The sequence below is a fragment of the Enoplosus armatus genome, chromosome 14 (genome assembly GCF_043641665.1).
Source record: "Enoplosus armatus isolate fEnoArm2 chromosome 14, fEnoArm2.hap1, whole genome shotgun sequence".
Classification (NCBI taxonomy): domain Eukaryota; kingdom Metazoa; phylum Chordata; class Actinopteri; order Centrarchiformes; family Enoplosidae; genus Enoplosus; species Enoplosus armatus.
The window spans coordinates 21545212-21569512 of NC_092193.1; the positions used below are offsets into that span (position 1 = coordinate 21545212).

Sequence of the window (24301 nt, forward strand, 5' to 3'; positions counted from 1 at the left end):
GCCTTCTCTTTGGGGACAAAACGCAAGTCCCCACAACGTAAATCATCACATTTTAGGGTGAAGACGTGGTTTAAGGTTAGGTTAAGGGCTAGTAAGTCTCCAGGACATTAATGTAAGTCAATCTAATGTCCTCTGAAGTGTTGGAAACAAGGCTGTGTGTGCGTGTGTGTGCGCCTGCGTGAGAACTGTCAGTGTTCTGGAGGATGAGGTGATTATGTAGCAGACGGTTGGCTTCAGAGAGGGAGAGGTGGCGGATGCTGGAGCAGGGGATTGTGGGTGCGCAGATAGTTTTTAATCCCTCAGAGTGCAACAGCTGTCTCACCCAACAACCCCTCATCATCAACATCATCATCATCATCATCATCTCTCCCTTTCTCTCTCTCTCTTTAGTTTAGTATTAGATAAGACCAAATAAGATACAGCGAGTATTTACATTTGACTTGCTGGACTTGCCTGAGAATTATCACCATTTTTGCTTGAAAGTAGTAGTCAATTATTTTTCGACTAATCAATTATTGTCTAATCATTACGGAACAAGTTTATATTAAGTTTCATTCTGATGCAGAAATGAAATCTGATGGTGGTAATGACAAAAAACAAACAACCCCCCACCCCTCCATCCCAGGACGACGGCGGGTTGAGCCAGACCTGTCTCCAAAGTGTGGCGCCAGGTCTGGCTATGCGAGACGTTTCTGATGGACAGCCGTGTGGAAATTGGAGGAGTCATGGTGTAAAAGCATCAGTGCTTTTACCCCCAAAACAAAGTCCCAAAATAGACCAAAAAGCTCTGTTGAGCTGAAAGGACACGCAGAGTCTCTGGGTCCATTACTACGTGTGACTCCGTTCCCATTACACATCATTTTTTAAACATTGTTAATATGAAAAATATTGATTAGTGCAGCTTTAAGCGAATGCGTAGCAGTAGCTTATGTATGGGCTACAATTCCACTTTGCTGAAGGAGGGGAATAATCCTCGGTTTTATCCAGTGCAGCGAGGGCTTTGCCGAGGTGCATTTCCCATGTGCTTGCACAGTGGTCTTCACTCCTTTCCTGTTGGACCGGAGGTTATCAAGCTGCCTCCACAGATCCGGAAGGAGTCGTCAAAAAATATTCTCATAAATCTGAATTCGGGGTCATGCAAAGTCTCAGCGTTGGTGAAAAACGGCGTGTCTTTGTCTGTTAAACTCAACTCAGCCTGGGATAAGCAGAGATGTGCATTAATAATTAAAACAACAACAATAACAAGAACAAAACAAAAACAAAAAAAAATAAAACTGCTATTGTGAGTAATGAGAGGCAGACTGGGTGAGAGAAAACAAAGAACACCAGCTCCAGGCCACTGAATATTCTGGCTTATGAAACCTCTCCAATGGAGCGATAAATATGGCAGAATAATACGCAAAGAGGGCAATAGAGGTGAGGAAGCCTCTATTTGGGATTGGTTCATTTTTTGTATTAGAGTGATTATTGAGTGCAGTGTGAGTGTGTGTGTGTGTGTGTGTGTGTGTCTGACAGAGAGAGAGAGTGCTGTGCGGTAAAGCCTCTCTGTAACCAGACTTCATAGTGAAATGTGTGTATTTGAGAGACGCATGACACGAAATCCGAGGCGATGATGGCAGCAACGGAGTGAGTGAAGAGGTAGAAAACCCAAAGTGAAAGTGTGTGTCGTGTGAGGTGTCCACTGTACTGTGTCCCTCCCCTGAAACAATGGCCTACAGTTCCACTCAAGGCCTGCTAACACTCTACTGTATGTCCTCATACTGGCTCCTGGCCACTGTGTGTGTGTGTGTGTGGTGGTGGTGGTGGTGGTGGTGGTGGGGGGGGGGGGGTACAGTTGCAAGACAATGACAGCTTGTTTGCTGGGAGGGTGGATGGAGGGATAAACAGAAAGAAGAGTTTGTTCAGTGGTCATGCTGTCCTCGTGCTGGGACACTCCGTTTATGTTTCATGTTTGTGGCTTCGAGCAGGTGGAGTGAAGAAGGACTCCAACCCGTACTCCACCTTTTTTTAAGGTTGAGAGTTTTATCTTTCTTTTATTTTGAAATCTTTGAACACAGCTGCTTTGAGTACGGGAAAGGTGTTTGTTGAAAGTTTCCAGTCTTCGTTCCAGCTTTTCCCCAGAAGTTGACGTTGGTTTAGCTGTCCCAGTTCCTCCTCTGTTTATTTCCATTTTGGAAACGCCAAACAACGCGTCGGTTAAGAGTATCGGATCGAAACCAGTCAAAACTCCTGACCAATCGGATCGTGGGAGGAATGGCCACTCGTTCAGTATGCATACAACAACGCTGAGCTCTGCATCCTCGCTGCTACCTCCTGTATTAGCATTGTATGTGAATTTTGACTTTTTTTTTTACAGTAATATAAAGGTAAACGTTGTGTTTTTGGGTGGGTGGGGGGGGGGGGGGGCTAAATCTGTTTAATTACTGACAAGGTTCATGACATTGTTTACCTCAGTATAGATAACCATCAATCAATTCCACTATGTTTTATTTGGCTTTATCAGCAGAAACAGTCGCAGCCATTGTTTTCTACGTCAGTAATAGACTGTCTATAAAGATGGCCATTTGCATCATTTGAGTCTGCGCAGTGGTGATCGCCCCCCCCCCCCCCCCCCCCCCGCAATATCAAGGTCCTGCCCGTACACCTGCCCGACCCAATGGCGAGTCAATCACAGCTGTCAATCATGACATCTCGCCCCATTCGTATAGCATCAAATAACTAATTAAAACCAAACCTGTCAGAAAAATGGACACAATTGTTTTTCACGTTCCCTGCCTGGATACTGTCTTCAGGGTGAACCCTAACTACCAACCTGCTATGCTTAACATTCATGACATATTGTCAGAATGAGACAGTCGTGTTTTTTTGGGGGGGATTATTTTGGAATCAGAATTCATTTATTTCTATAAAAAGAAATGAACACTTTGTTGAGTTTCAGTTGTTGTTACTGCTTCGGCTCAAATTGCAAACATCAATTCATCTCAGGAAATGGTTGCGCAGTCGAGCGTGTGCCACTAAACTGAATCAAGAGAGAGAGAACAGAAAGTAGAGCAGCGAGAACGGAGATACAGAGGAAAGGAAGCTCATCGGACAGCGCAACATGTGGCGGTTTCTTTATTTGTTCTGAGGTGGTTTTTTATTACCAGGCTGCATCTGCGGTCGCACCGCCGCTCCCCTGAATCCACAGGCTTGTAAAAGGTGCGAAGTGGCCGCTCGCATACAAATAATAAGTGTGACGGTCGCTGGAATAGAAGAAGTTTTATTTGTGACACACAGGCAATATGACTATCCGACAACCTGTGAAGTGGAGTGGGTAAAGGCGAAAACAAATAGCAATACGCACAGAATAATAAAAGTAATCGCCCCCGTCTCTCCTTCTCGTCTCCAGCAACAGGACCATGGACCTGAGCCTGCGAGATGCTCTGGGTGGGGGCGGAGGTGGGGTCCCAGGCGGGGCCCCGGCGGAGGCCCTGCTGAAGAGAGACTTTGTGGCCACGCTGGAGAAAGAGAGCTATGACGACAAGGTGGGGGAGACGGTCTCCAAAAGCGACTACCGACCCTTACTGGACGGGAAGGACACCAAGAGCGGTAAGTGGCCGCGAGCGTTTATGCAAAGACGCGAGGAGGGAGTGATGCTTCTCCCCTTTTTAATGTGATGTTGAGCCCTTGCAGGGGAGAGATCGCTTTTCTCCGAGACGTTAGAGCTGACTGGGCTGGGAGGCATTTAGGAGAAAATCAGCCGTTTGGATATGTTGACACCACTGGGCTTGAATTTGTCTCAGTGAAATTGGGCTCCCGTTCCAAGCTGGTGAACTGGCTGAAAAACTGAAAAACTCTGAGCGGACCATGCCAGTTTTGCATGTTCAAGCCAAATAACTATTCTCTGATGACACCCTCCATGAGAGCCATTCGTTTCCCAAAGCATGTAGCCATATTTTAGCTTGGCAATATTTTGCCGAATTGTCCTATAAAATCCAGTGATTCGCCCATAAAAAAACACAAGTGAAATTATGATCTTTTATCCTCTGACAAATGTCCATGGCAGAGATACACGTTCCCCCTGTGTAGTTCCGTGTTTATCAGCGAGCAGGATAGGATGTCCCGCCCACGAGTAGTTCTAATTGGACAGACTCTGCTCGCTGCATCGCTGCCTTGCTGAGTGGCAGAGTGGCAGAGTTACTTCTTTTTTGCGAAGTACTTGTTTGCACGCTAGTATGCGGGTCTTCCAGCCCTGATCATCCCACGATAGCGCACCTCTGAGTTTGATGGTAGAGGAATGGTGCGTTTATGTGCTGTCGTGAAGCTAAAACTGTCTTCCAGTCCATTCAATTAGCCCGGGAACCACTCCCCCCCCCCCTTCCATACATTAAAACTGAAGTTTAACAAACTAACCAGGTATAAATGCTGATGACATGACATGAGAAATGACATTACAGTGTAAAGTCTATTAAGCTCACCGTAAAGTCACCAAACCTACCACATATGCTCTATATGCTCTAAATCCCAGTAGGATTAGGAATATTATAAAAGCCTTTAACGTCATCCGGAGCCACGGAAGACATGATATCAGCAGCTAAGATAGCTGGCTAATTTAATTAGCCCCCACCTCTTCAGTCTTTACTGGCGTCGCACAAAATGTCACTGGTCTTTCCCCCAGCACATATAAGCCATAACCTGTTTGCAATATTTTCTGTTCCTTGAAACAAAGCAGACCATTGCGTTAGTTGTTGGGTTAAAAGTGCCTTTTTAAAAAGGAGTCTTTTGATGGAAAAAAATGTATTTCACAGTGGTTTCAGAGTTTTCTACAATGACATCGCAGAGAGACGGGATAAGCTCTGCGTCAACATGGGAAGGGTAGAGCTGAGATTAAGAGAGAAGTAAGGTAGAGAAGAGCAAACTGGAGGGTTTGAGGAAGAGGAGAGCGAAGGATGGGAGAATAAGGGGGTCGTCCAGGCTGGAGAGTTAAATAGAGCAGACACAAACGCCCCGTAGACACACAGAGACATGGGTTATTATATGAAGGAAACTTCAAGGGGAGGGGATGGGGGGGGGGGGGGCTGTTGTAGTTTCTGTTCTATAGAGAGGACGTCCACATGCGGTTGCTTCAGTCCCTCTGTGGGCCTGTGCCATGGAGTAAAGCCAGGCTCGTGTTCATGATACGGCCAACTTCCGGGGCCGCATATGAATATGTAACACTAGAAAACACCGTCACACACACGCGTACAAAGTTTCATTTTGTAGCTTGACCAGCTCGTCGAAATAAACTGTAATTAGCTCCAGCCGGCCAAGCTTGTATTTGTGTGCGTAAAACGTACGGCTTGATCGCACACGCAGCTTGAAATGCCATTTGTGGCTCAAATCCTGCTTTTGACGTAAAAACGGTAAGAATTATAATTATTCGGCTCCGCTGTTACAGTTTCTCACCGAAGATCTTTGTGTTAACAATGCAGTGATAACTTAACTGATGTTAAATTGAACACCCCCCCCACCCCGGTTGTTACAGAGACATGATGGCGTTAATAATTAATGCTTTCAACAAGGTTGGGTACGGCGTTCTGAGACGTGTCTCGCTTTGATGTGGGGCCTTTGGCTAAATTCAAACCGTGGAAAATTACGAGATGGGACTTCGATATTAGCTACAGTCAGCAGCAGTCCAACTTGTTTTTGGACTTGTTTTTGTTTACATCACTGCGCAAGATACAGAAACTCCAAGCTCCTCAGATTCTGCTCTACGCATCAGGGCCATCCGGGGTCCTCCCAGGAGTGTGTGTGTGTGTGCTTTAAAGACTAAGTGTAATTGCTTTGACACTCGCCAACCCTGTCTAGACTTAAATTAGCTGTAGGACGGTCTTCCTTTGTCTTTATCTCTCACCTTAATTTTCTGCCTTGTTTTTTTTTTTGGCCTCACCCTTCGTTCGCTCCGTCTGTACTTCTTTTCCCCCCCCCATCAGCTTCTTTTTTTCCCCCCTGCTTTCTTTTTTCCCTTCAGTCTCCGTCCCACCCGTCGTCTCCGTCTTCCTCTCTTCCTGTCGCTGTTAAGCCTGGAGACAGTGCTGTATTAGCATCATTACCATCGCCACACACACACGCACAGAATTAGCACCCTGCCAGTGGCACAGTCTGGTCCAATGAGTTGAATGTTAACCTGTCTAGCTGTCAGTGTTTGACACGCAACAGTCCAGAGCTGTAGGGGACCAACAACTCCAATCCATGGCACTTGTAGATGGGCATGGTGATCAAATTCTATAGTGATATAGTGCTTCGCTTCCATATCGTGATGAGAGGACCGGTTCTTTTAAGCAACCCGGCTCGTTTCGTTCAGCCACCAGCGAACCGACCCACGAACGACTCTTTTGGTTCTTTATTTTTTTAATGAATCAACAAGTTAACTCAGGGAGACGCTCGGAGTCGGAGGTTGACCTGGGTCTTGTGTTCGCGAGTCTAACATCACTACTTCCACGTTGTCGGGGGGTGTACAAGAGACAACAAGATATCCTGACTTTTAGTCCCTAATGGGTCGAGGTCCAAAAAACGCTGGCTCCTACATTTCCCACACTGCAGCTCGACAGCATTTTTATTTTGATGGGGCTTTTTTTTCCCCGACTTTCGAAAGCTCCCTCCAAAGCCACATAATACCATACACAAGTCTTTTCACAGGCTGAGTAACGCGCTTCACGACGAGTAAACTGAACTTGAAAACTGGTGCTGGCTCAGTTGTCGCGGAGAGACACCGCATTCTTCTATTCATTCACTTAAAGATTATGAGATATGTTTTATTTGTGAATATCAAGAATAATTCTATTGTGACGCCTTATGTCACTTTGTATGGAGAGTACACACAGTTTTTTCCTTCCGTATAACTTTTGTTAGACCTAGGAAACTTAGAGAAAGCGAGTAAGCTACTCAACACTGAGTTGATGATACCTTCTCATATTACTGTATGCGGGGCTGTTTGATATGTATCGTAGCCGGTAATGCATTAGACAAACTTCCATTTCTTTTATAGCACACCAACATCAGAAACGCCGCATTCACAGTGACAGTTTTTTTTTTTTTATGTACCTCCCCCACAGATGACAATGATGAGAATGGTTAAGAGGAGGAACTCGGTGTTACCGAATCGACCTGTGTCCACACCATGCCCATGCCGTCTGTATGGTTCACATTAGAGCGACACTATGTGACTTTTGAAAGAAGAAATAACACCTTCTTCCTCTTACAGAAAGTTGAATTCATAAGCAATAAAAAAAAAAACCAAAAAAAACACTGCTGCTCAGTTCAGTACACTCAAGGGTTTTGCTGGTACACCCTTACATCTGGTGTGACCACGGGCTTATGGTGGCTAATGTTAATAAATGTTTTGTAAATGTTGCTGTATAGTTCACATTACTGACTGACGCTTCACCACTTTGAGCTAGTGTTACATTAGTTTAGCATTGTAGCTACATGCTAACTTTGCAACCATTGGGGCTATTGAAGCATCTACATCTGATATGTTCGATAGCTCAGAAACACGAAGTGGCGTCCAGAAAGCACGCGAACTGCTCACGTGATTGTGATTCCGCCTGGTCTGTACTAACTATGAAGAAGCAGTTGTTCTGACATATGTTGCAAATATAAATTATGTAATTGTATTTCTGGTACTTTTTCAGTGTTTTGTAATTCAAGTTGACAGGTGGAGTAGACTCTCTTCCCAAAATCTTGTTTCTGTAGAGATGGCTATTATGCCACATCAGTATGACTTTGAAAGATCAGTTTATTCCACATGGCTCTTGATATCACCTCACATGACCATGATGTGACCAACAAAAAAGCCTCGTAATCTTTCCAGATTCGTCATGTTAATGAGATTGCGTGAAGGTTACGGACGGACCACAGATACCGACATGGATCCAGAGATAGATGAGGTCTCGTTGATTGGTTTGATATTTATGATGCTAAACACAGATGGCACATATGTATTTTCTGTCAACCCTTTATGATAAACCATCCGTCTGCCGTATAATCTCACATAGTCTTTGACATACTCATGCACAGCTGGTATAATAATGATAACCAAAAGCAGGCACACACCCTCTGGCCGTGTGACTAAAACAATGGTGACTATATGGGCCTGTAGGCTACGTTCTGTATGAGCCATATGGGCGTTCCTGTGTAATAGGAAGAGACTGTGTGCTGACAGCAGATGTTCTACCACAGGGTTTCTCAAACGTTTTCTTATCAATTGGTAACCCCCGCCTCTGATGTTCTTGATCTTTCAGTCGACTGACTCCTGGTTGATGACCTTTGACCCCTTTCCTATTGGATGCTGGGACCAGTTTTGGTCTGGTGTCCACAGACAAAGTTGTTTCTGTTCAGGGTCCTTGCTGTTTTACCGGTGTGTGTGTCCCCCACAGCTGTCACAGTTGATGTCATACACAACTCCAGTTTTGTCTTTAGGGTGTACCAGCAGAGATCCGAAGGCGGTGAACGGTTTGTGGAAAGTGCTGAGTCCCTGTGAATTGAAGACTAGATGTTCGGACAGCCCAGCCCCATAACGGAGTCCCACTGGGATGCTTCTGGTGGTCCCTTTTGAGTTAGCAGTGTCCCTCCTGGTCTTAAAGTCTTAATGTGATGTCACCTGAGTCAGCATCTGTTGGGTCTCAAGAAAGAAAAATCTGGTTGTGTGGAGTTAGAAAGAAGTGAGCTTACCAGACTTCTGTTGCCCGCTCCTCAAGCTAGAGGCTCGAGGCTACATTAGCCGCCACTAGCGTAACACACCACAGTTGCGTTGCGGGTAATTTACGCACCAGGTTTTGACAAGAAGGAACAATGAGTGGAATAAAAAAGACAGTCGATTTTGATCTTTTCTTTTTAACTGTCCATCCAATCTTAAAGGGAGTGCAATGCTAATACTAATGCTAATGCTAATCCTAAAGTTTCTCTATATCCATTCCTTTTAACTGTTGGCCCTGAGTGCCAGAGTGAGTGCCTGACGGTTTCCAGCGGTAAATGATTTTTATATATTATTTTGTTTGTGTATTTGAAGTATTGTGGGCTCAAAAGTGGGTGGTCTCTTAGCAGTTAGTTAGCTTGTCAACTACTTCAGCTAATATTGGCATGACAGAGCTGAAGACCCTCGCGTTTCTTATCATATGTAAGAGTAGAGTTTTTATTTTTCCTGCAGAATTTGAAATGCTATTTGTTGCAAATGCACAGAGCTCAGGCACAGCCGCCTTACGTAACTCTGCAAGTTTGCATCCGATCAGATCCTGCTCAGACTCCAAATTGGCAAACTCGAGGATGACAGCCCACTGTCGAACGCAAACGAATAATAAATGTGTGTGTTGTAGCAAACGCAGTATAGACTTTTGATATCTATCTGTCGGCCTTCACAGTACGACAATAATCATTACAATAATACGACATGAAAGCAGGTGAAAAATGTTCCATATTAATGTAAAATATTTCTTACATAACAGCTTACCAGACTGACATATTGGCATATCTAGTTGGATGGTCAGGGTACATGTCAGAATCACTACCAATCATTGAGATCTATAGTCTGAGACAAGGGAGTGTCTCCCCATCTCTTAAGTCTCCCTTCTTTTCAACAGCTATGTCTCTGCTTTTCTTTTTCGCCTGTCCCTGACTCTCCTCTATCCTCTTCATCCTCTGCCTTCTTCTCGTTTGTTGCGTTAAACCGCCGCGTCATCCCTTCGCTTCTCCATCTGTCTCTCCGTTTCTTCTTTTTCGTCCCTCTCCCGCCTCGCACCTTGTTCATCTTGTCTCGTCTGTTGAATTCTGGAGTGGGAAGCGCCGTGCTTTTTTTTCCTCGTTCGTTCCAGTGTTAGTAACGTGGAAGCTGTGAAGTCGTTTGAGGCCTCGGCTTCGATGAAGGCCCGTAATAAACCCCGACTCCTGCTATGTGAACTGAATCGGAAACCAAAAGCTTGTCTGTCCTCAATGTCAGTGAGGGCATACCTTTAGTTCTGCCTCGTTGTTCTTCCTCCAGCTCCTTTTGCACGGCACCTACAGTGCTGCTCTTTAAAAAAAAAAACCCTGATATTTTCCTGTGTGAGTTTAAATTAGTAAAGTAGAATTTTGAGATAAGACATAAGGATCTGTCAGTCCTGGAGGTATACCATAAAGCAGGGGTGTTCAACTAAAGTTCGAAGAGGTCCAGTTAGAGAAAATGTCCTCAAGCAAAGGTCCGTAACATCATAACGTCTAACTTGCGTTGTGATTTAGTGTGATTATATATTGAATTAGCCTAGTAGTTGTATCAACGTCTGCATGTGATCAACACCTGACTGTCAAATCAAATAAAGAAAGTACAATTCAAAAACATTTTGACCATATTCAAAATAGAGAAAATAAATAAAATAGCTTTTGAAAAATTATGCATCTTAAAATAAAGTGCTTAATTTTAGAAAAACAAAATAAAGTGTAGCAGCAGCTTGAGTTTCCCTTTTTTCTTTGTTAACTGTTTCACATCTTGACTTCACAGTCTGTCTCCCTGTGTCGTTACCTCCTCTTATCATCTGTCACTCGCCTCTCACCTCTCTCGTCCGTCTGTATTCAGACTCACAGTGTTTATCGCCTGGAGTGCACAGATTTAATTGGCTGAGTAGCATCACGTGGGCTGGCGTAACTCGAACGCAATTGGTCTGTGAGTTTCCTGAGCCGCTAAACCAGCGCCGCAAAGACTAGAAAAGCTGCGCCGGTTAAAATAGAAGTGCCTGCAGACACTGCAGTCTGCTAGTGTTTCTACCAGTGCTGGGAGGGCGATGTGTTTGCTGAGGCATGATAAAACATCCCTGCAGTGTGTGTGTGTGTGTGTGTACTTTTACTGTACGTATGTGGGATGGAGGTACAGTGGTGAGAGAGAGAGAGAAGGACGAGGGACCTCTGCCTTAACAAGTGTTCTCTCTCTCTCTCTATGTGTGTGTGTGTGTGTGATATAGACTGCAGTACAGTGGAGCATCAGTACCTGCAGCTTCACACACATGCACTTCTGGTGAGGTCATCACACACACACACACACACACACACACACACCTTGGCTGTCACTGCCAACAACTAGGACATGTGTGTGTGAGTGTGCTGAGTTCAGCAAATATGTTGAAGTGAGTATGATGTAAGGGAAGCTTTTACAGCACTTCTGGAGTACGACACTGACGGACGGACAGGCAGGCAGGCAGGCAGGCAGACAGACAGACAGACAGACAGGAGCATGGCAACAGTCAGTCAGGTTGGCCCCTCCCCAACTGCGCCGAAATGGGCAACACTCTGAGGTCCAGAAACATTTCAAACCACAGCACAACATGTAGTCAGACATCGTAATCATTCATAAAAGAACGACTTTGTTGAAGGTAGGAAGGCCGTAGAGGCCGTGTGGTTGGGTGAAAACACACTTTGTAGTAGTAAATAGAAACGTGAAACGAGCCTTTGTTTGACAGCTCAAACACAGGCCCCCCCCCCCCCCACCCCCAGAGGTACCACCGGCCCCACAGTCTGTCAGTCACAGTAACAGGATTTGCATCATGTATTCAGTGGCCATGGGATTGCGCCATTATTACGGAGCATCTGGAGTGTGTTGTCGTTGCCGTTAATAATGGTTGGCAGGAGCACAGCGCCGTCTACCCCCCAGGGGAGAGGGAGACTTACCTGAGCAACTCCCTCGTCTCCACGTGCTTAGCCTCGCTTTGTTTCTTTGCTCTGACGTCATACATCTCTGTTTCTCCCTTACTTTCTCTTAGATCGTTGTTTTTTTGTTCTGCGTCATTCACTTTGTTTTCAGTTAAGGGCGCTCACCTCCCCTCCTTTTTATTTCTTTCGAGCCCCTTTCCCCCCCTTCTGTCTTATACCAGACTGATTTCCATCACTGTCAAAGTAGCATTAGCGTGATGTATGTGGTAAAACGTTGTACAGTAACACTGGCAGGTTTGCTGCCATTCATGTTGGTGTGAATATCCGGCTTTGATTAAAAGTCGAGATGAAATGAAAACAATCCCCTTTTTAACCCTTTGAGATCACATCCCTGTCTAACAACACATCCCAATTTTTTTGTATTCTTATATCAAAATCCAATCATGTTTTCTTCCTGTAAAACCAAAATATGACGCGTGTGCACATGAGCTTGAACCAACCGATGTCAACCAATAATACCATGACATCCACCCATCGCACGACCGTCACGCCCACTTTTCAATGCTCAAATCAAATTCCTCCCAACCTCCTTGGCAACACGTGTTAGATACTCTCAAAATGCCGTTTCATCTCGACTTGAAGCACTTTAAAGGATAAAGGCCCGATCACACCAGAGGGTGACACAGCTAGTCAGTCAGCACTGTAGCTGTCCAAGCTAACTAGCTTGCCTACAGGTGATGTTGCTGTGAAATGTGAAACCGTTTCAAACGCTGGCGATGTTCTACATTTTAAAAATGAAAGGGACAACGAGCAACAATGAATTGAGTTTAAATCAGCGTGGCTTCTTTAAACTGTTTCATTTCACGCTGCGGCACAGGGTGACATATTCTATTGTACGACACACACACTGTAGTACAGTGGATTAATCCGCCGCTGAAAGTAGTCCCCCCCCCCCATAAAATTTCCTCCTGTTTGTGTAACATTTGCTAAAAACGAGAGTGATCCAAAAAAAAAAAAAAAAGAGGTTCAGCAATTTTCTTAAACTGTATACTTGTGACGCATTGGGACACAGGAACCAATGGGCATCAGGCCACAAACAGGGTAGGGAAGTCAGAGAGTACTGAGAGACAGACTAAGGCATTGTTGGTTTTGGTCTTGGCCTGTTGTCAGTAAGAAAAACGTAGAGTATAGCCATCTTTATCCCTTAAAATGCAATGTATTTGTTTTTACAGTTAATTGGAGCTTCCAGTTATCCCCTTACTAACCACTGCCGGCCCTCATCCCTCCCTTACTTTTCACCCCTCCACTCTCTCTCTCCCCCTCACTCCTAAGTGCTTGTCTCTCTCCAGAGATGGTGACAGCTGTGACTGAGGATGGGATGCTGTAGTTTGACGCTAACCTCCCCTGTCCTTGGCTTGGAGAGAGAGAGACTTTAGCATTAGCAACATACGCACGCCAATATTAGCTGCAGGAGCAGCATGGAGTAGGGGGCAGGCCAAGGACAACATGAAAGCATCAGGAGACTATTATGGGGAAAGATGGGATTTCACTGTGGGTTTTCATGGTGTGTGTGTTTAAACAACAGGGGAAACAAAACAAAATTACCTATAACCCCAGTCTTCTGGTTGGAAAATAAGCAGCCTCATCGGAGCATGTTGGGAAATACTGAAAAGGAGCGAGCGAGATTCAGTGATTTTTATCTGAACCTGCCTCTTTAACTTTAAAGCCACAATATCAAAATCTAGGACTTTGGATTGGCCTCATTGGTCCGTCACAGCTTCCTGGAGTATTGACATGTTCATGCTAGACGTCGTTTATCAGATTAGGGCTGAACTCGGCAGGCTTATTACACTGATTAGCCAAATGGTTCCTCTACAATTGCGTGTAAAGGTCAAAACTGCAGCATTCGGGAGGGGGGGGGGGGGTTTACTGTTGCCTTGTGAAACATGTCAGTCACGTTTAAAAAAAAAAAAAAAAAAAAAAAAAAACCTCACAAAAATGATGGAAGTGATTCCAAAACATAAAACATGCAGCTACCATACTGATATGAGCACAGCATTAAAAACAATATATACAGACGTATCCCACATTGACCTTGCCGCACAACTGTAACTGACCCAAAAGATGTTCATCTAAATATAGAGGCAGCAGGTTTGCCCAGAGGCTGACTGCCATCATCTGGAAGCTGTACTCTTGCTGTGAGCTGAAGTGCAACTGGGTTGGTACCCCTATACAGCATGTGGCCCATCGCCGCAAAGTGCACTTCAGCGAGCCCCGAGCCGCTCCGGAGGCACTGCACAGCAGACGGCTCTGCCCTTGTGACCTCCGGGAAGAAACGCGTGAGTTGGAGGCTCCGTCGGCAGCCTTTTTAAAGGTGCACTCCCAACAATTTAAGTGTCGCGTTCCCGTTAAGTTTGAGGACTTGTGAGAGACAGATAATGGTTCAAACTGGTGAGGCGGAAGTACGTAAAAATGGACGTGAACTTTCGGTCAGATTAGCCATGTGAGCCCTAACAACCGGGGGAAGCTCTCTGTTTGTTTGTTTTTTTGAGGGGAAAAGCTAGGAGCCCAAATGACCTGAGCGGTTAAAGTTACTGTCAATCATGATTTTACAAGATGAGCCACGATGGAAGGTCAGCTTCGCCAAATGACCATATACCGCAGTGTAACAGGTGCTGATTAATGACGTGAAATGCGCGTGTCATGCGCAGTGGTGAGCCCGTCAGGCTGTATTTTCTTCAAAGTACGCAATGCGAGCTATTTTTGCGGTGGTTCCCCCCCCCGCTTGTATATTTGGACTTTGTTTCTCCTGGCAGTGTGTTTTTTTTTGAAGAGCTTCCAGTCCAGTGATGCAGAAATGCCATAAAAATCATGTTTGGAAAAAAAAAAAAAAAAAAAAAAAAAAAGAAGAAGGTGCTGACCTTGAGGCTTGATACTGGCGCGCTGTCCTCAGACGACTGTCTGGGTTTCCGACTGTGCCTGCATGCTGCGTGTGCGCGTTGGTTATGGGGGTGTGTGGGAGAGCGAGAGAGAACAAGAGCGAAAAGTTTAGGGGGCCAGAACAGAACAAACTTTATTTGGCTTATTCATTCATTTACAGCCAGACTGTGCGCCTCTTTTCACGTGGATGTATGTACATGTGGCTTCTATGAAACGTTAGTGCCGGTGTTTTGTTGACAGCGCTGGTGTCTCTGAAGGCAGCACAGCTCCCATAAACTTGGGCTAAATGATTTGAGTAAAATATCTAACTGCAGTTTTTCGAACCGATATTCCAATTGTCTGATTCTTTCCTCTAAATGAAGCTCCGGGGCTCTGTTGGTTTGTTTCCAACAAGAGAAGTTCGTATTAAGCATAATCACACTTGTTTATACATTAAAAAAAAAAAAAGAAGAAGAAGAAAAGAAAAACGGATGGAATGACACGTTGCATTTGTCATTTGACAACACCATGCGACCATGCGACCATGCGACCAGCAACTGGCTGATGTTAGCTAATGTTGGCGAGCTTTAGATCGTCATCGCTGTGTTGCTGATGTTACTGTGTCAGTTTGGCGACTTTATGACTGCCACTGTTTACCGCTACTGTGTTTTAGCTTTTAATATTACCCCATATTTGTTCCCCTGGTGGCCACAGTGGCCGCTGTTCAGCAAAAGTCACAGCGTCGCTTTAATTAGCCATACAGCTTACAAACGGAATTTGCTACAGTTAACTTTACCAGTTTCTTAAGACGTTAATAATGTAAGTTCTAAAAAGAAATCGCAGCTCTTTTTTTTTTAAATTGCGATTTTCGTCTAAAAACAATCGCTCAGCCCCACTCTCAACCTCACGAAGACGCCGCTAGCACGTGTGCTCCGCTCGTCTTTGCGGAGTTTGACCAAATGTGGTCGGACGGAAGGGTTCTTTTAAGGTAGAGATACTATAACATCTCGCATGCAAAAGTGAGAGACGGCAAAAACAAGGAACACAAAGAGGTGTGGAGGGAAAGTGTGACAATGATGAGGGAAGTCAGACCCAGAGGGCGCAACCGGCAGCTGGAGAGTAATCGACAAGGAGGGAAACTCGACAGAGGAAGGCTGGAGTGACTCTGCAGTTATTGTGCCTGCTGTGTGTGTGTGTGTGCGTGTGTTTGTTTGTTTTCATGGTTTCAGCTGAAAATTCAACAACTCGCGGATGCCCCGTCTTCACAGGCCCCCAAAAATGGATACACACTTGCACTCAAATCCAGCACGCTTAAAACCCCCGCAGTTAATGCACGCTTGTTAATTATTCATGGTATCCACCATTACACTGACGTTGGCCCAGAGCCAGAAATATCTCCCCCGGACGCATCTGATAGAAAACGGGAGTTCAAACCGCCGCGTCTCTCTGCAACAGTGGCGTCTTTTCCTGGTACACAGTAAACGGTCATGCTCCAACAGGAAGACATCGCGATGTCTGTGTTGAAATTCGGCCCTATTTTCGTTGTGAGGCTGCACTGTTTACCCGCTCCCCCGGGTGTTCCAGGACCGCGGACAGAGACGCTTCACTGGGGCTTAATTGAAATGAATGAATGAATTAGACGGGATGGAATGTGGTACCTGGGTCTCGAAAGACCTGAGGTGTATGTGCTGTGAGGGTTGGCTAAACAATAGCACCACCATTAGCGCAATCTCATGAAATCCATTGCAGGAGTCTGAGGTGTTTTTTTTTTTTAATTCGTAGCACACTTAGTTTTTGTTGACAGGTGGTCCTTTAATTCTAAAAGTCATCAGGTTTCTGATCTCATTATGCTGCAGCCAAATGTGCTCAATGAGTGGTCACCCGTGAAACAGTATGAGTGGTGCTTCGCTTGATGTGATCATGTAATGCCCCCCCCCCCTTCCCCCGAGGACTTATTTCTCAGTGATTTAGTTGTTAACGTGCTTTTATTGTTATGATAACAGTTGATGATGTACAGCAGCTTTTCTGTCTGTGCTGCCTAATGGGCTTTCATGGAGCCAGCAGTGCAGGTCTTCCCTTTGCTTCGGTCAATGGATTATATCATCCTTTTGATGTATTTTATTACGCAGCGGCACTTAGGTAGCCACGGACCCCTGCTCCTGCTCCTTCAATAGCAACATCAAACATTTATTTATAGTGTCTGTCGATGGTGGACGTGAGCGAGCGTGTGTCTTGCCGCGAGCGCCTCGGCGGGTGGCGCACACGCATCGACCCTTCAAGACACGTCCGCCGACAGCGAGCGTCGCCCAGGGAGGCGCAGATGCTGTCGTCCTCTCTTTGCGTAACCATGGTGACAGTCCCATCGGCGACGTGTCGTGTCTGCTCGCCTCACTGTCAAAAGATGTACACACACACACACACACACACACACACACACACACAGAATACACACTAACAGGCTGGAGAGGCTGGTTTTTGGGGAAGAGGCACCTGTGTGACGGTTAAACAGCTGATAGAGCAGAGTGACAGACAGACAGACAGACAGACAGACAGATTCAGGTGCAGTTTTCAGCCTGTCTGGCTATGTGGAGAGTTTTAGAAGAAAAGCCTGCAGGATGCTGTATGTGTTTGTCAGAAACATGTAGGTCATCCATCCTAGATCTGGGTCTCTGTCTGTAATGTATTTCAGAGGAGCCATACCTGGAAATGTATATAGGTATGTGTATGTAGCATGTAGCATGTAGTAGCACAACGTACAGCATTTAAAAAGGGTTGTGTTGTACAGTGGGCAACATGCTATATGGGAGATTTGATGTTGTGCGTGATGTCACTGTGTCTAGATTAGCGATGATGTTGATAATTCTCTTTGTCTCCTCTAGGTCCGGGGATGATGTCATCAATGATGTCATCAGGGGGACGCCAGGACCCACCTGGACAGCCTGCCTTCAGCTCTGACTACCTGTCTGGTGAGGGGGGGGGGGAGGGAGTGCGACTTATTCATCACACGTGTCCCACTTTAGAAAAAGTTTGCAAAGAAGTTTTGAGTATTTTTTTTTGTTTTGTTTTGTTTTGTTTTTGCAGAGGCCCGGGGGGAGGGCTGTAGTGCCCCCTGTAGGTCAATCCCAAAATAACTGTTTTGAGCAGTTATGACACTGTAGGGCACAGCTTTCCATGTCTTTAATGAATATTCACAAGTAAAAGCTTGAAACGTTCTCCTCGGACCTAGAAAATGGGTTTTCTATTGAAAGCACATACTTGTGAGACTGGTAAAGCGGTCCCCTTTTACATTTGGGTCCCAAAAACTTTAAACCCCCCACCACATGAGGACATTGTCACATTCTTCACGCGGCCACTACGAATACTGTTCCCATCTACTATAAATATGCCACAAAATCACATAAACAAAAGCGTTGCTGAGCCAAAATCTGCTCAGAGGCCTCTTCAACACGGGCGTTACTAATGACGTTAATGATGGCTCCGTTCTATTCAAGTGACCCAGTGAGCTGGAGTAGCTAAATGGAATTCAGCCGTCATTCATTTGAAAAAAAAAAAAGTGTTGTATTCAGGCATTTTTGGGTGTTTCCGTTGAACCTCACACACATTGAAAATGCAGCGTCAGCGGGTGCTCGCCGCATTAGGATCCTGGTGAATATTTCCAAAGTCTGCATTTGCTTTGCCCATTTGTTTTTGTGTTCTTTCCCCCTGGTTCATTCATCATTCCGCTCCTCATCCCTCCTCACGTCTTTGTTCCACTCCTCCCACTCATTTTGACTCTGGCTCTCTGCCCCCCCCCCCCCCCCTGCACTGTCCCCTCTGATTCTCCAATTGTTCCTCTCCCTTGGTCACTCTTCTCTCTCTCTCCCCCCCGCCTTCTCTCTCTCTCTCAGGTCCTGTGATGGGTGGGAGGACAGATCAGTGGAGCCTGAACAAGACAAAGGACAGCAGCATGCCTGACTCATTTCTAGGTCCACTTTACTTTTTCACCTCCTGTGTCCTTTTTACCTCTGACTCCAAACTTAGAAGCAGGTTATATTATCCCTCCTCTCTGTTCGCATCTAAAGACACAAAGCGTTTGACTCTAGCTGTAGACGTTTCGCACTTTACGCTCTTTATCTCGTTTAGGATATCATTAAATATCACAATGTGGCAAATTTATTGAGAAATTAAATCGTTTTGCAGATGTAAAACAAATACTCAATGTTTGTTATCTTCATTTCTTCACACAGCTGCAGTGATTTATTTTTTTTAAACTTTCATGCACACAAATAACTTATTTTATTTATTATTACTCATATGCACGATATTTATTTATCTTTGTTTGTTTCCTTTTTTTTTTTTTTTTTTTTACCCCACATTCGCTTGCTATAGACGGTGTTGTGCACAAAAGGGGGTGGAAAACAGACCATAGTGACTGACTGAGAGTTATGAAGAGAGCTCTAGTGGGGTGGTCAGGGCCATGGATTATATATGGTGCAAGGTCCTGGAAGGTGATGGGTAGTTGTGCACAGAACCTGGTGGGGAAAAAAAAACACTTGTTTTGAGGTAAAACGGCTCACTGTTGTTGTGCGAGGGTTTTGCATTGAGGATCAGTTTAACTTTAAAGTTTCAATGTGCGACTTGTTGAGGGCTGGTAGAGAGGTTTGGTGGCTACATCACGTTATTGCTTTAATTTTAAAAAGAGGTTCATTTTTCATTGTGTTTTTTCTTTTTTTTTTAATCCTTTATTGACAGAGTTTGTTATGAGTGAAATTTTGCCGGCAGGATTTTTATACATGCTGACATTATTAATGTAATATCCAGAATGTATGGACATGGAAATGTATGTACCTCTTTTTTTTTTTTTTAAACGGCTACTTTGACTGGTTTCCAGCAAGTTGCTTAATTTCTAAATTTAGTTTCTATGTCCGCAATGAAGCAAATCGTGGCCTTGTGCCATGTTTTCTACCCCCTGGCTGCGCATGCATTCTGGATTGATTGTAAATGGGAATGTATAACCCCAAACAATAACTAGTTGAAGCCACTATTTGCAGTTTATGTGATTGTAGAATATTACATTCTGATGGCATTCGTTATAATTGGTAGAAAATGTGGTAATCGCCGTGAAAGTTGGTTCAAGTGCCGATCTTCAAAATACATATGGTAGCTTTAACATTGTTAGGTAGTGCTTAAATGTATCAGTAGCAATTAGTTATTATTATTATTATTATAATACATTTCTTTCCATTACTTTACCTGATTTGTGCTTTAAGCAGGTGGTTATGGTAAAGTGTTAAATAATGCTATTACTTGGTCTCACAACTATTATTACAGTTTCCTTAAAGTATGTACATGTGTTCTGTGTCTCCATCAGGCTTCCCTCAGTCTGGGATGGGAGGGACCATGGGGTCCGGCCTGCCACCGTTCCAGACCAGCATGAGCTCCACTCTCGGCCAAACTGGGATGGGTTCAGCCACGGACGCCCAGAAGGGTTCAGGCCTGTTCGGTGTGGAAAACAAAACCACCAGTAACACCAGTGGAAGCAGCCCGTTTAAAACCGGTGATCTGTTTTCTTCTGGTGGCCCGGGAATCCCCTCCATGGATCATTCTACAGGTATCAGAAAGAGGGTTGGTTGCATGTGTCATGTATGCTGGGGCAGCAGGGGGCGGGTGGAGTCGGGAGAATGAGGAGAGAGGAGGAAGTTACAATATCTGTGGTGTGGCTTTGAGATTCCTAAACTTTTGCAGACAAAATCTCCGAAGTTCACCTGGCGCTCGGAAGACTAAAATACTGACCATGTGCTTTCGTGTATGTTTTAGGGAGGGATGGTTGGATATATCACACATCATCTCACGGAGAAGGTTGGAGCTAGAGCCCTGGCCCAAATTGGAAAATCTAAATCCTGGTCATATCTTAAATTTGGTTTAAGAAAGCCCAAAATGCTCTGCTCAACTCTTGTTTCTAGCCTGTGGAAGGTTGCCACGGGTTTCTGTAGCAGGGCAGCTGGGGCGGGTGGTGACAGGAGAGGAGCAGCAGCCTGACCACACAGGACATGCTTTCAGCAGCAGAGGGCAGCCTTTTCTACTTGTTTTCAAGGTGGAACGGGTTCCAGCTCTGCTTTTACGTCGCCGGTTACCCCATGGCTTCACGCTTTGTACACTATTCTCTTTTTCCACCGACAAAACTGGATCAACAGACAGATGGGACTCATGCAGTGACCCTTTTTTAAATCACAAACACACGACAGCCCATCGTTTCATGTCTTCAGCAGTTACTGCGGTCTGATGACAACAAAAGGCAATAAATAGGCGACTCCCCAATGAAATTTCTAGCTGCCTCTCGTCATGAATTGTTAATGCTCATAATAATCAATAGCTGCTCGGGGGCGAATGACAGCAGAGCATAAGCTGGATTTGTGGTTGCCGAGCAACAAAAACACAAACCCACAGGAGGATTTAAGAACAAAGACAGGACAGCACGCCGTGCCTTCCTCAGTCTTCCTGTGTAATTGTGCCCAAAAGCTACATTTCACTGTCTGTAACAGAAACGTGCGCGCGGCGCTGCAAGTCGTTATTTCATCACCTGAGCGTCAGTTCACATTCAGCCAGAGCGTTGGTCCTCCCAGCACAAAAGCTTCATGTGGGCGAAATGGTCATTAAATAAAGATCTCACCGACAGGACCCCACAGCCCTCAACTGAACTCTAAAATATGACTCAGCATCTGAGTTTCAGTAGCGCGGGACTTATTAAACATTCAGCCAGCTCTTATTCATTTTTCCTTTTTTTTTTTATCTCTCCTTTATCTCTCTAAAGATAACCCTGCTAGCTTAAAGCCGGCTAGCGGTACAGGCTGGTCGTTATGTAACGGTTACTATTCCAGTTCAGTCGCCCGTCGGAGCAGACACGATGCATCAGAGACGGACCTCCTCTAGAAATCAGGGGATGAATTGAGCAGGAAGGCCGTCCGTCACAACTGCAGCTGCATTAATGGCTGCCACGCATTTCGCTCTGTAGAACGCACGGAAATCGTAGTTCTATTTGTTGACCACAACAATAGCTACCCACTAAAATGTCAGGGAAGAGACCGTAGTGATGTAACCGCATGCTATTTTAGAATCCTGTCTTCAGCTGACGGCGTCATCGCACAAAATACCCGCATGACATTCTGTAAATGTGCCAATCCTGTTGCATCATTTGGATGACAACAATGAAGATTAAAATATGAGCTTTAGATAAGCAACCCCAATCTTTGGTGCTCCTGTTTGCAGATCGTTTTTTTTTGTTTTTGTTTTTGTTTTTGTTAAATGTCGTATAAAATAAGCAGCCTGCCACCGCTGCAGTCTGTCTATGTCAGTGCAGTCTTATCATGTACGGATGGCTTTTCCGAGCAGCAGCAGCAGCATCGTCAGTGAGATGAGTGCACACGAGAGGGGTGGAAAACGAACCAAAATGAGTGAGTTTTTATGGGTAGATCAACATGAAACAACATTTGTGCCTTTTTAAGCGGCCACGAATCGCGGACGTAATGAGTGTCAACATGTTCATTATCTCGAGAAGGAAACCTCCTGGTTAGCTCCGAGTGCAGAATTAGCCATTAGCTCCACCTCTCTGTCGGAAACCCTGGATTTTATACGGTGCAAAGCACTGAAATAGTTTTGCGCAGAACCTGTTGAGGATGTAATTAGTAATTATTGACATCGTATCCAGAATGAGGGAGTGCAGGTGTTACTAATAGCATTAATTGTGGCTCTGATGACAGAGAACCAGCATGCACAATACCAGACTTCCATGAAAAAATAAATCCTAACCTCCATGTAAAGTCCACTTTGGCAACATTTCGCATTAAACCACCTAAAGATGTGTCCAGAAAAAGACACACGGCAGCCGTTGTAATAGCCGTGCAATTTATCATGCATGTCTTTCTCTTCGTTTCTCCTTCTTCAAGCGTTTGTTAGTGGAGTGAGGAGTGTGAGGAGTTGCTGAAAGAAACGTTTGGAGTCATGGCAAGTCGCGTCTCCCCGCTTCCCCCTGTCTCACGTCACTGGGTAGCTAATGAAGCAAAACGATCATAAAAAAAAAAAAAAAGTTTTGTGTTTCACAGTCTGTCCTAGTCCAGTTGGATCAGTCCATGCTCTGTTTGGCCAAAATGATGCCACAGGGACCAAAATATTTTTTGCCGTGGGATGGGAATCATGTGTCTAAAATGAGTTATGTTTCAGGTTATAGGAACAATCCGGGGGGTTTCTCTTGACAGCAGGAATATGAAAACCGCTTTACCATTTATAAATCTTAATAACTGTCATTAAAAGCCCGTATAATTCACCCTGGTACATTTAAATCGACGTGTAAGACTGCAGGACAAGACTTCTGCAGGATGCTTGACGATGCATTTGCCAACCAGCCTTCCGCCCTGTCTGCGTTACCTCTTCCCGGACGGTGCCGCGGACTTCAGTGAGGTGAAGGCCCTTTGCAGGAAATTCCAGACCAACCCTCACGCACTTGCACTTCTGCATAGGCAACGTGTTTGAGGCAGCCAGCGCTCCAGCGTTAATGTTTCTCGTGGCAGTTTGCCAGACTCCAGATTAAGATGTACTCCCATTAAATACCTTTTCACATTAAATATAGATGATAATTCCCCCGGCCTCGCCTCTTCTCCGAGCTGTTTATAGCTGGGGAAGCATCGGAGGCCAAAGGGAGAAAATAGCAGCTTCAATCAATTTCGAAATACAGGGAAAGGTGCCAGATTTATTGGGGGATGCACCTTTTTCTGGATTCACATTAATATCCGGTGATGTAAGCCCGGCCCGGGAGGAAAAGAGGAGATGGGAGGATTGAAAACTGAGACAGAGGAATACTCATTTAGACAGGAAGAAGACATGACAAGCAGACTGAGAGGGATGTATAGATCACAGAGCTTTATTTATACGGCCTATTCCTGTGTCTGTCTGTTTCTGTCGGTCTGTTCATCTTTCCGTCTCTCGTTCTCTTTGAGCTGATGAAGTGCTTGTCAGAGATAAATTAGAAATGTGGCGAAAAGAGGAGAAAGCCATACCCAGCAGTGATGACTTCCTCCCCAAACAAGAGGCGACAGCGGGAACGGACAAATGAAGGGATCACGTCTGTGCAAGCTGAACTTGTTTTAGTTGCATGTGCGCAGTTTTTTTTGTCATTGTTTTGGGATTCTGTCACATTCCATATGTTCACAGCGTGTCATTTTGGATCATTTTAGTGTTTCTGCATGTGTGGTAATGACCCGTCCCTTACCATCATTCCTCAGACATGCATGCATTTATTTGTAAGCATGCATGCTCGACCCTATTTGAAATGCGCTCGATTCATTTGGTTTGTTAAGTTGCTTCAGAGCTCTGTTGCTCGCAGTGTGTTTTGCTCTATTGTGTATGCCTGCTCCCTACACAAGACCAGCTCTGCAGACTGGATCATGATGATGATGATGATGATGATGATGTTTAAAAGAGGTGAATCAAACTTATTTTTCCAGTAAGAGAGAATCACACAAGATGTTCATTGTTTGACTGAAAAGTGCTATCTTCCATAATTGAAAATATGATATGACCAGACAATGAGTCAGTCTTTCAACTTTTTTTTCCCCCCTCCCATTTTACTGTCTCCATTGGGATGAATTTAGAATGACCAAAAAGCGAGGATCTTACAACAACAGTGTTGTAAATGTAGATACACACAGTCAGCTTTGGTCCCTGCAAAGTCACCATGGCAATTTGGCAAATTCGATGTTTTATATGAAATGCAAATTAA

General features: G+C 44.9%; 1 protein-coding gene across 1 annotated transcript in view; it reads left to right on the top strand.

Annotated features, from left to right (window-relative positions):
• Nucleotides 1-3398: 3398 nt before the first annotated feature.
• Nucleotides 3399-24301, top strand: part of LOC139296467 (microtubule-associated protein 4-like) — a 65716-nt gene continuing 44813 nt past the window's right edge. The window contains exons 1-5 of the mRNA XM_070918871.1: nucleotides 3399-3588; nucleotides 17430-17516; nucleotides 18438-18515; nucleotides 18574-18576; nucleotides 19901-20140. Of these exons, the coding sequence (XP_070774972.1) occupies nucleotides 3399-3588; nucleotides 17430-17516; nucleotides 18438-18515; nucleotides 18574-18576; nucleotides 19901-20140 (598 nt within the window). The remainder of the gene's footprint in view (nucleotides 3589-17429; nucleotides 17517-18437; nucleotides 18516-18573; nucleotides 18577-19900; nucleotides 20141-24301) is intronic.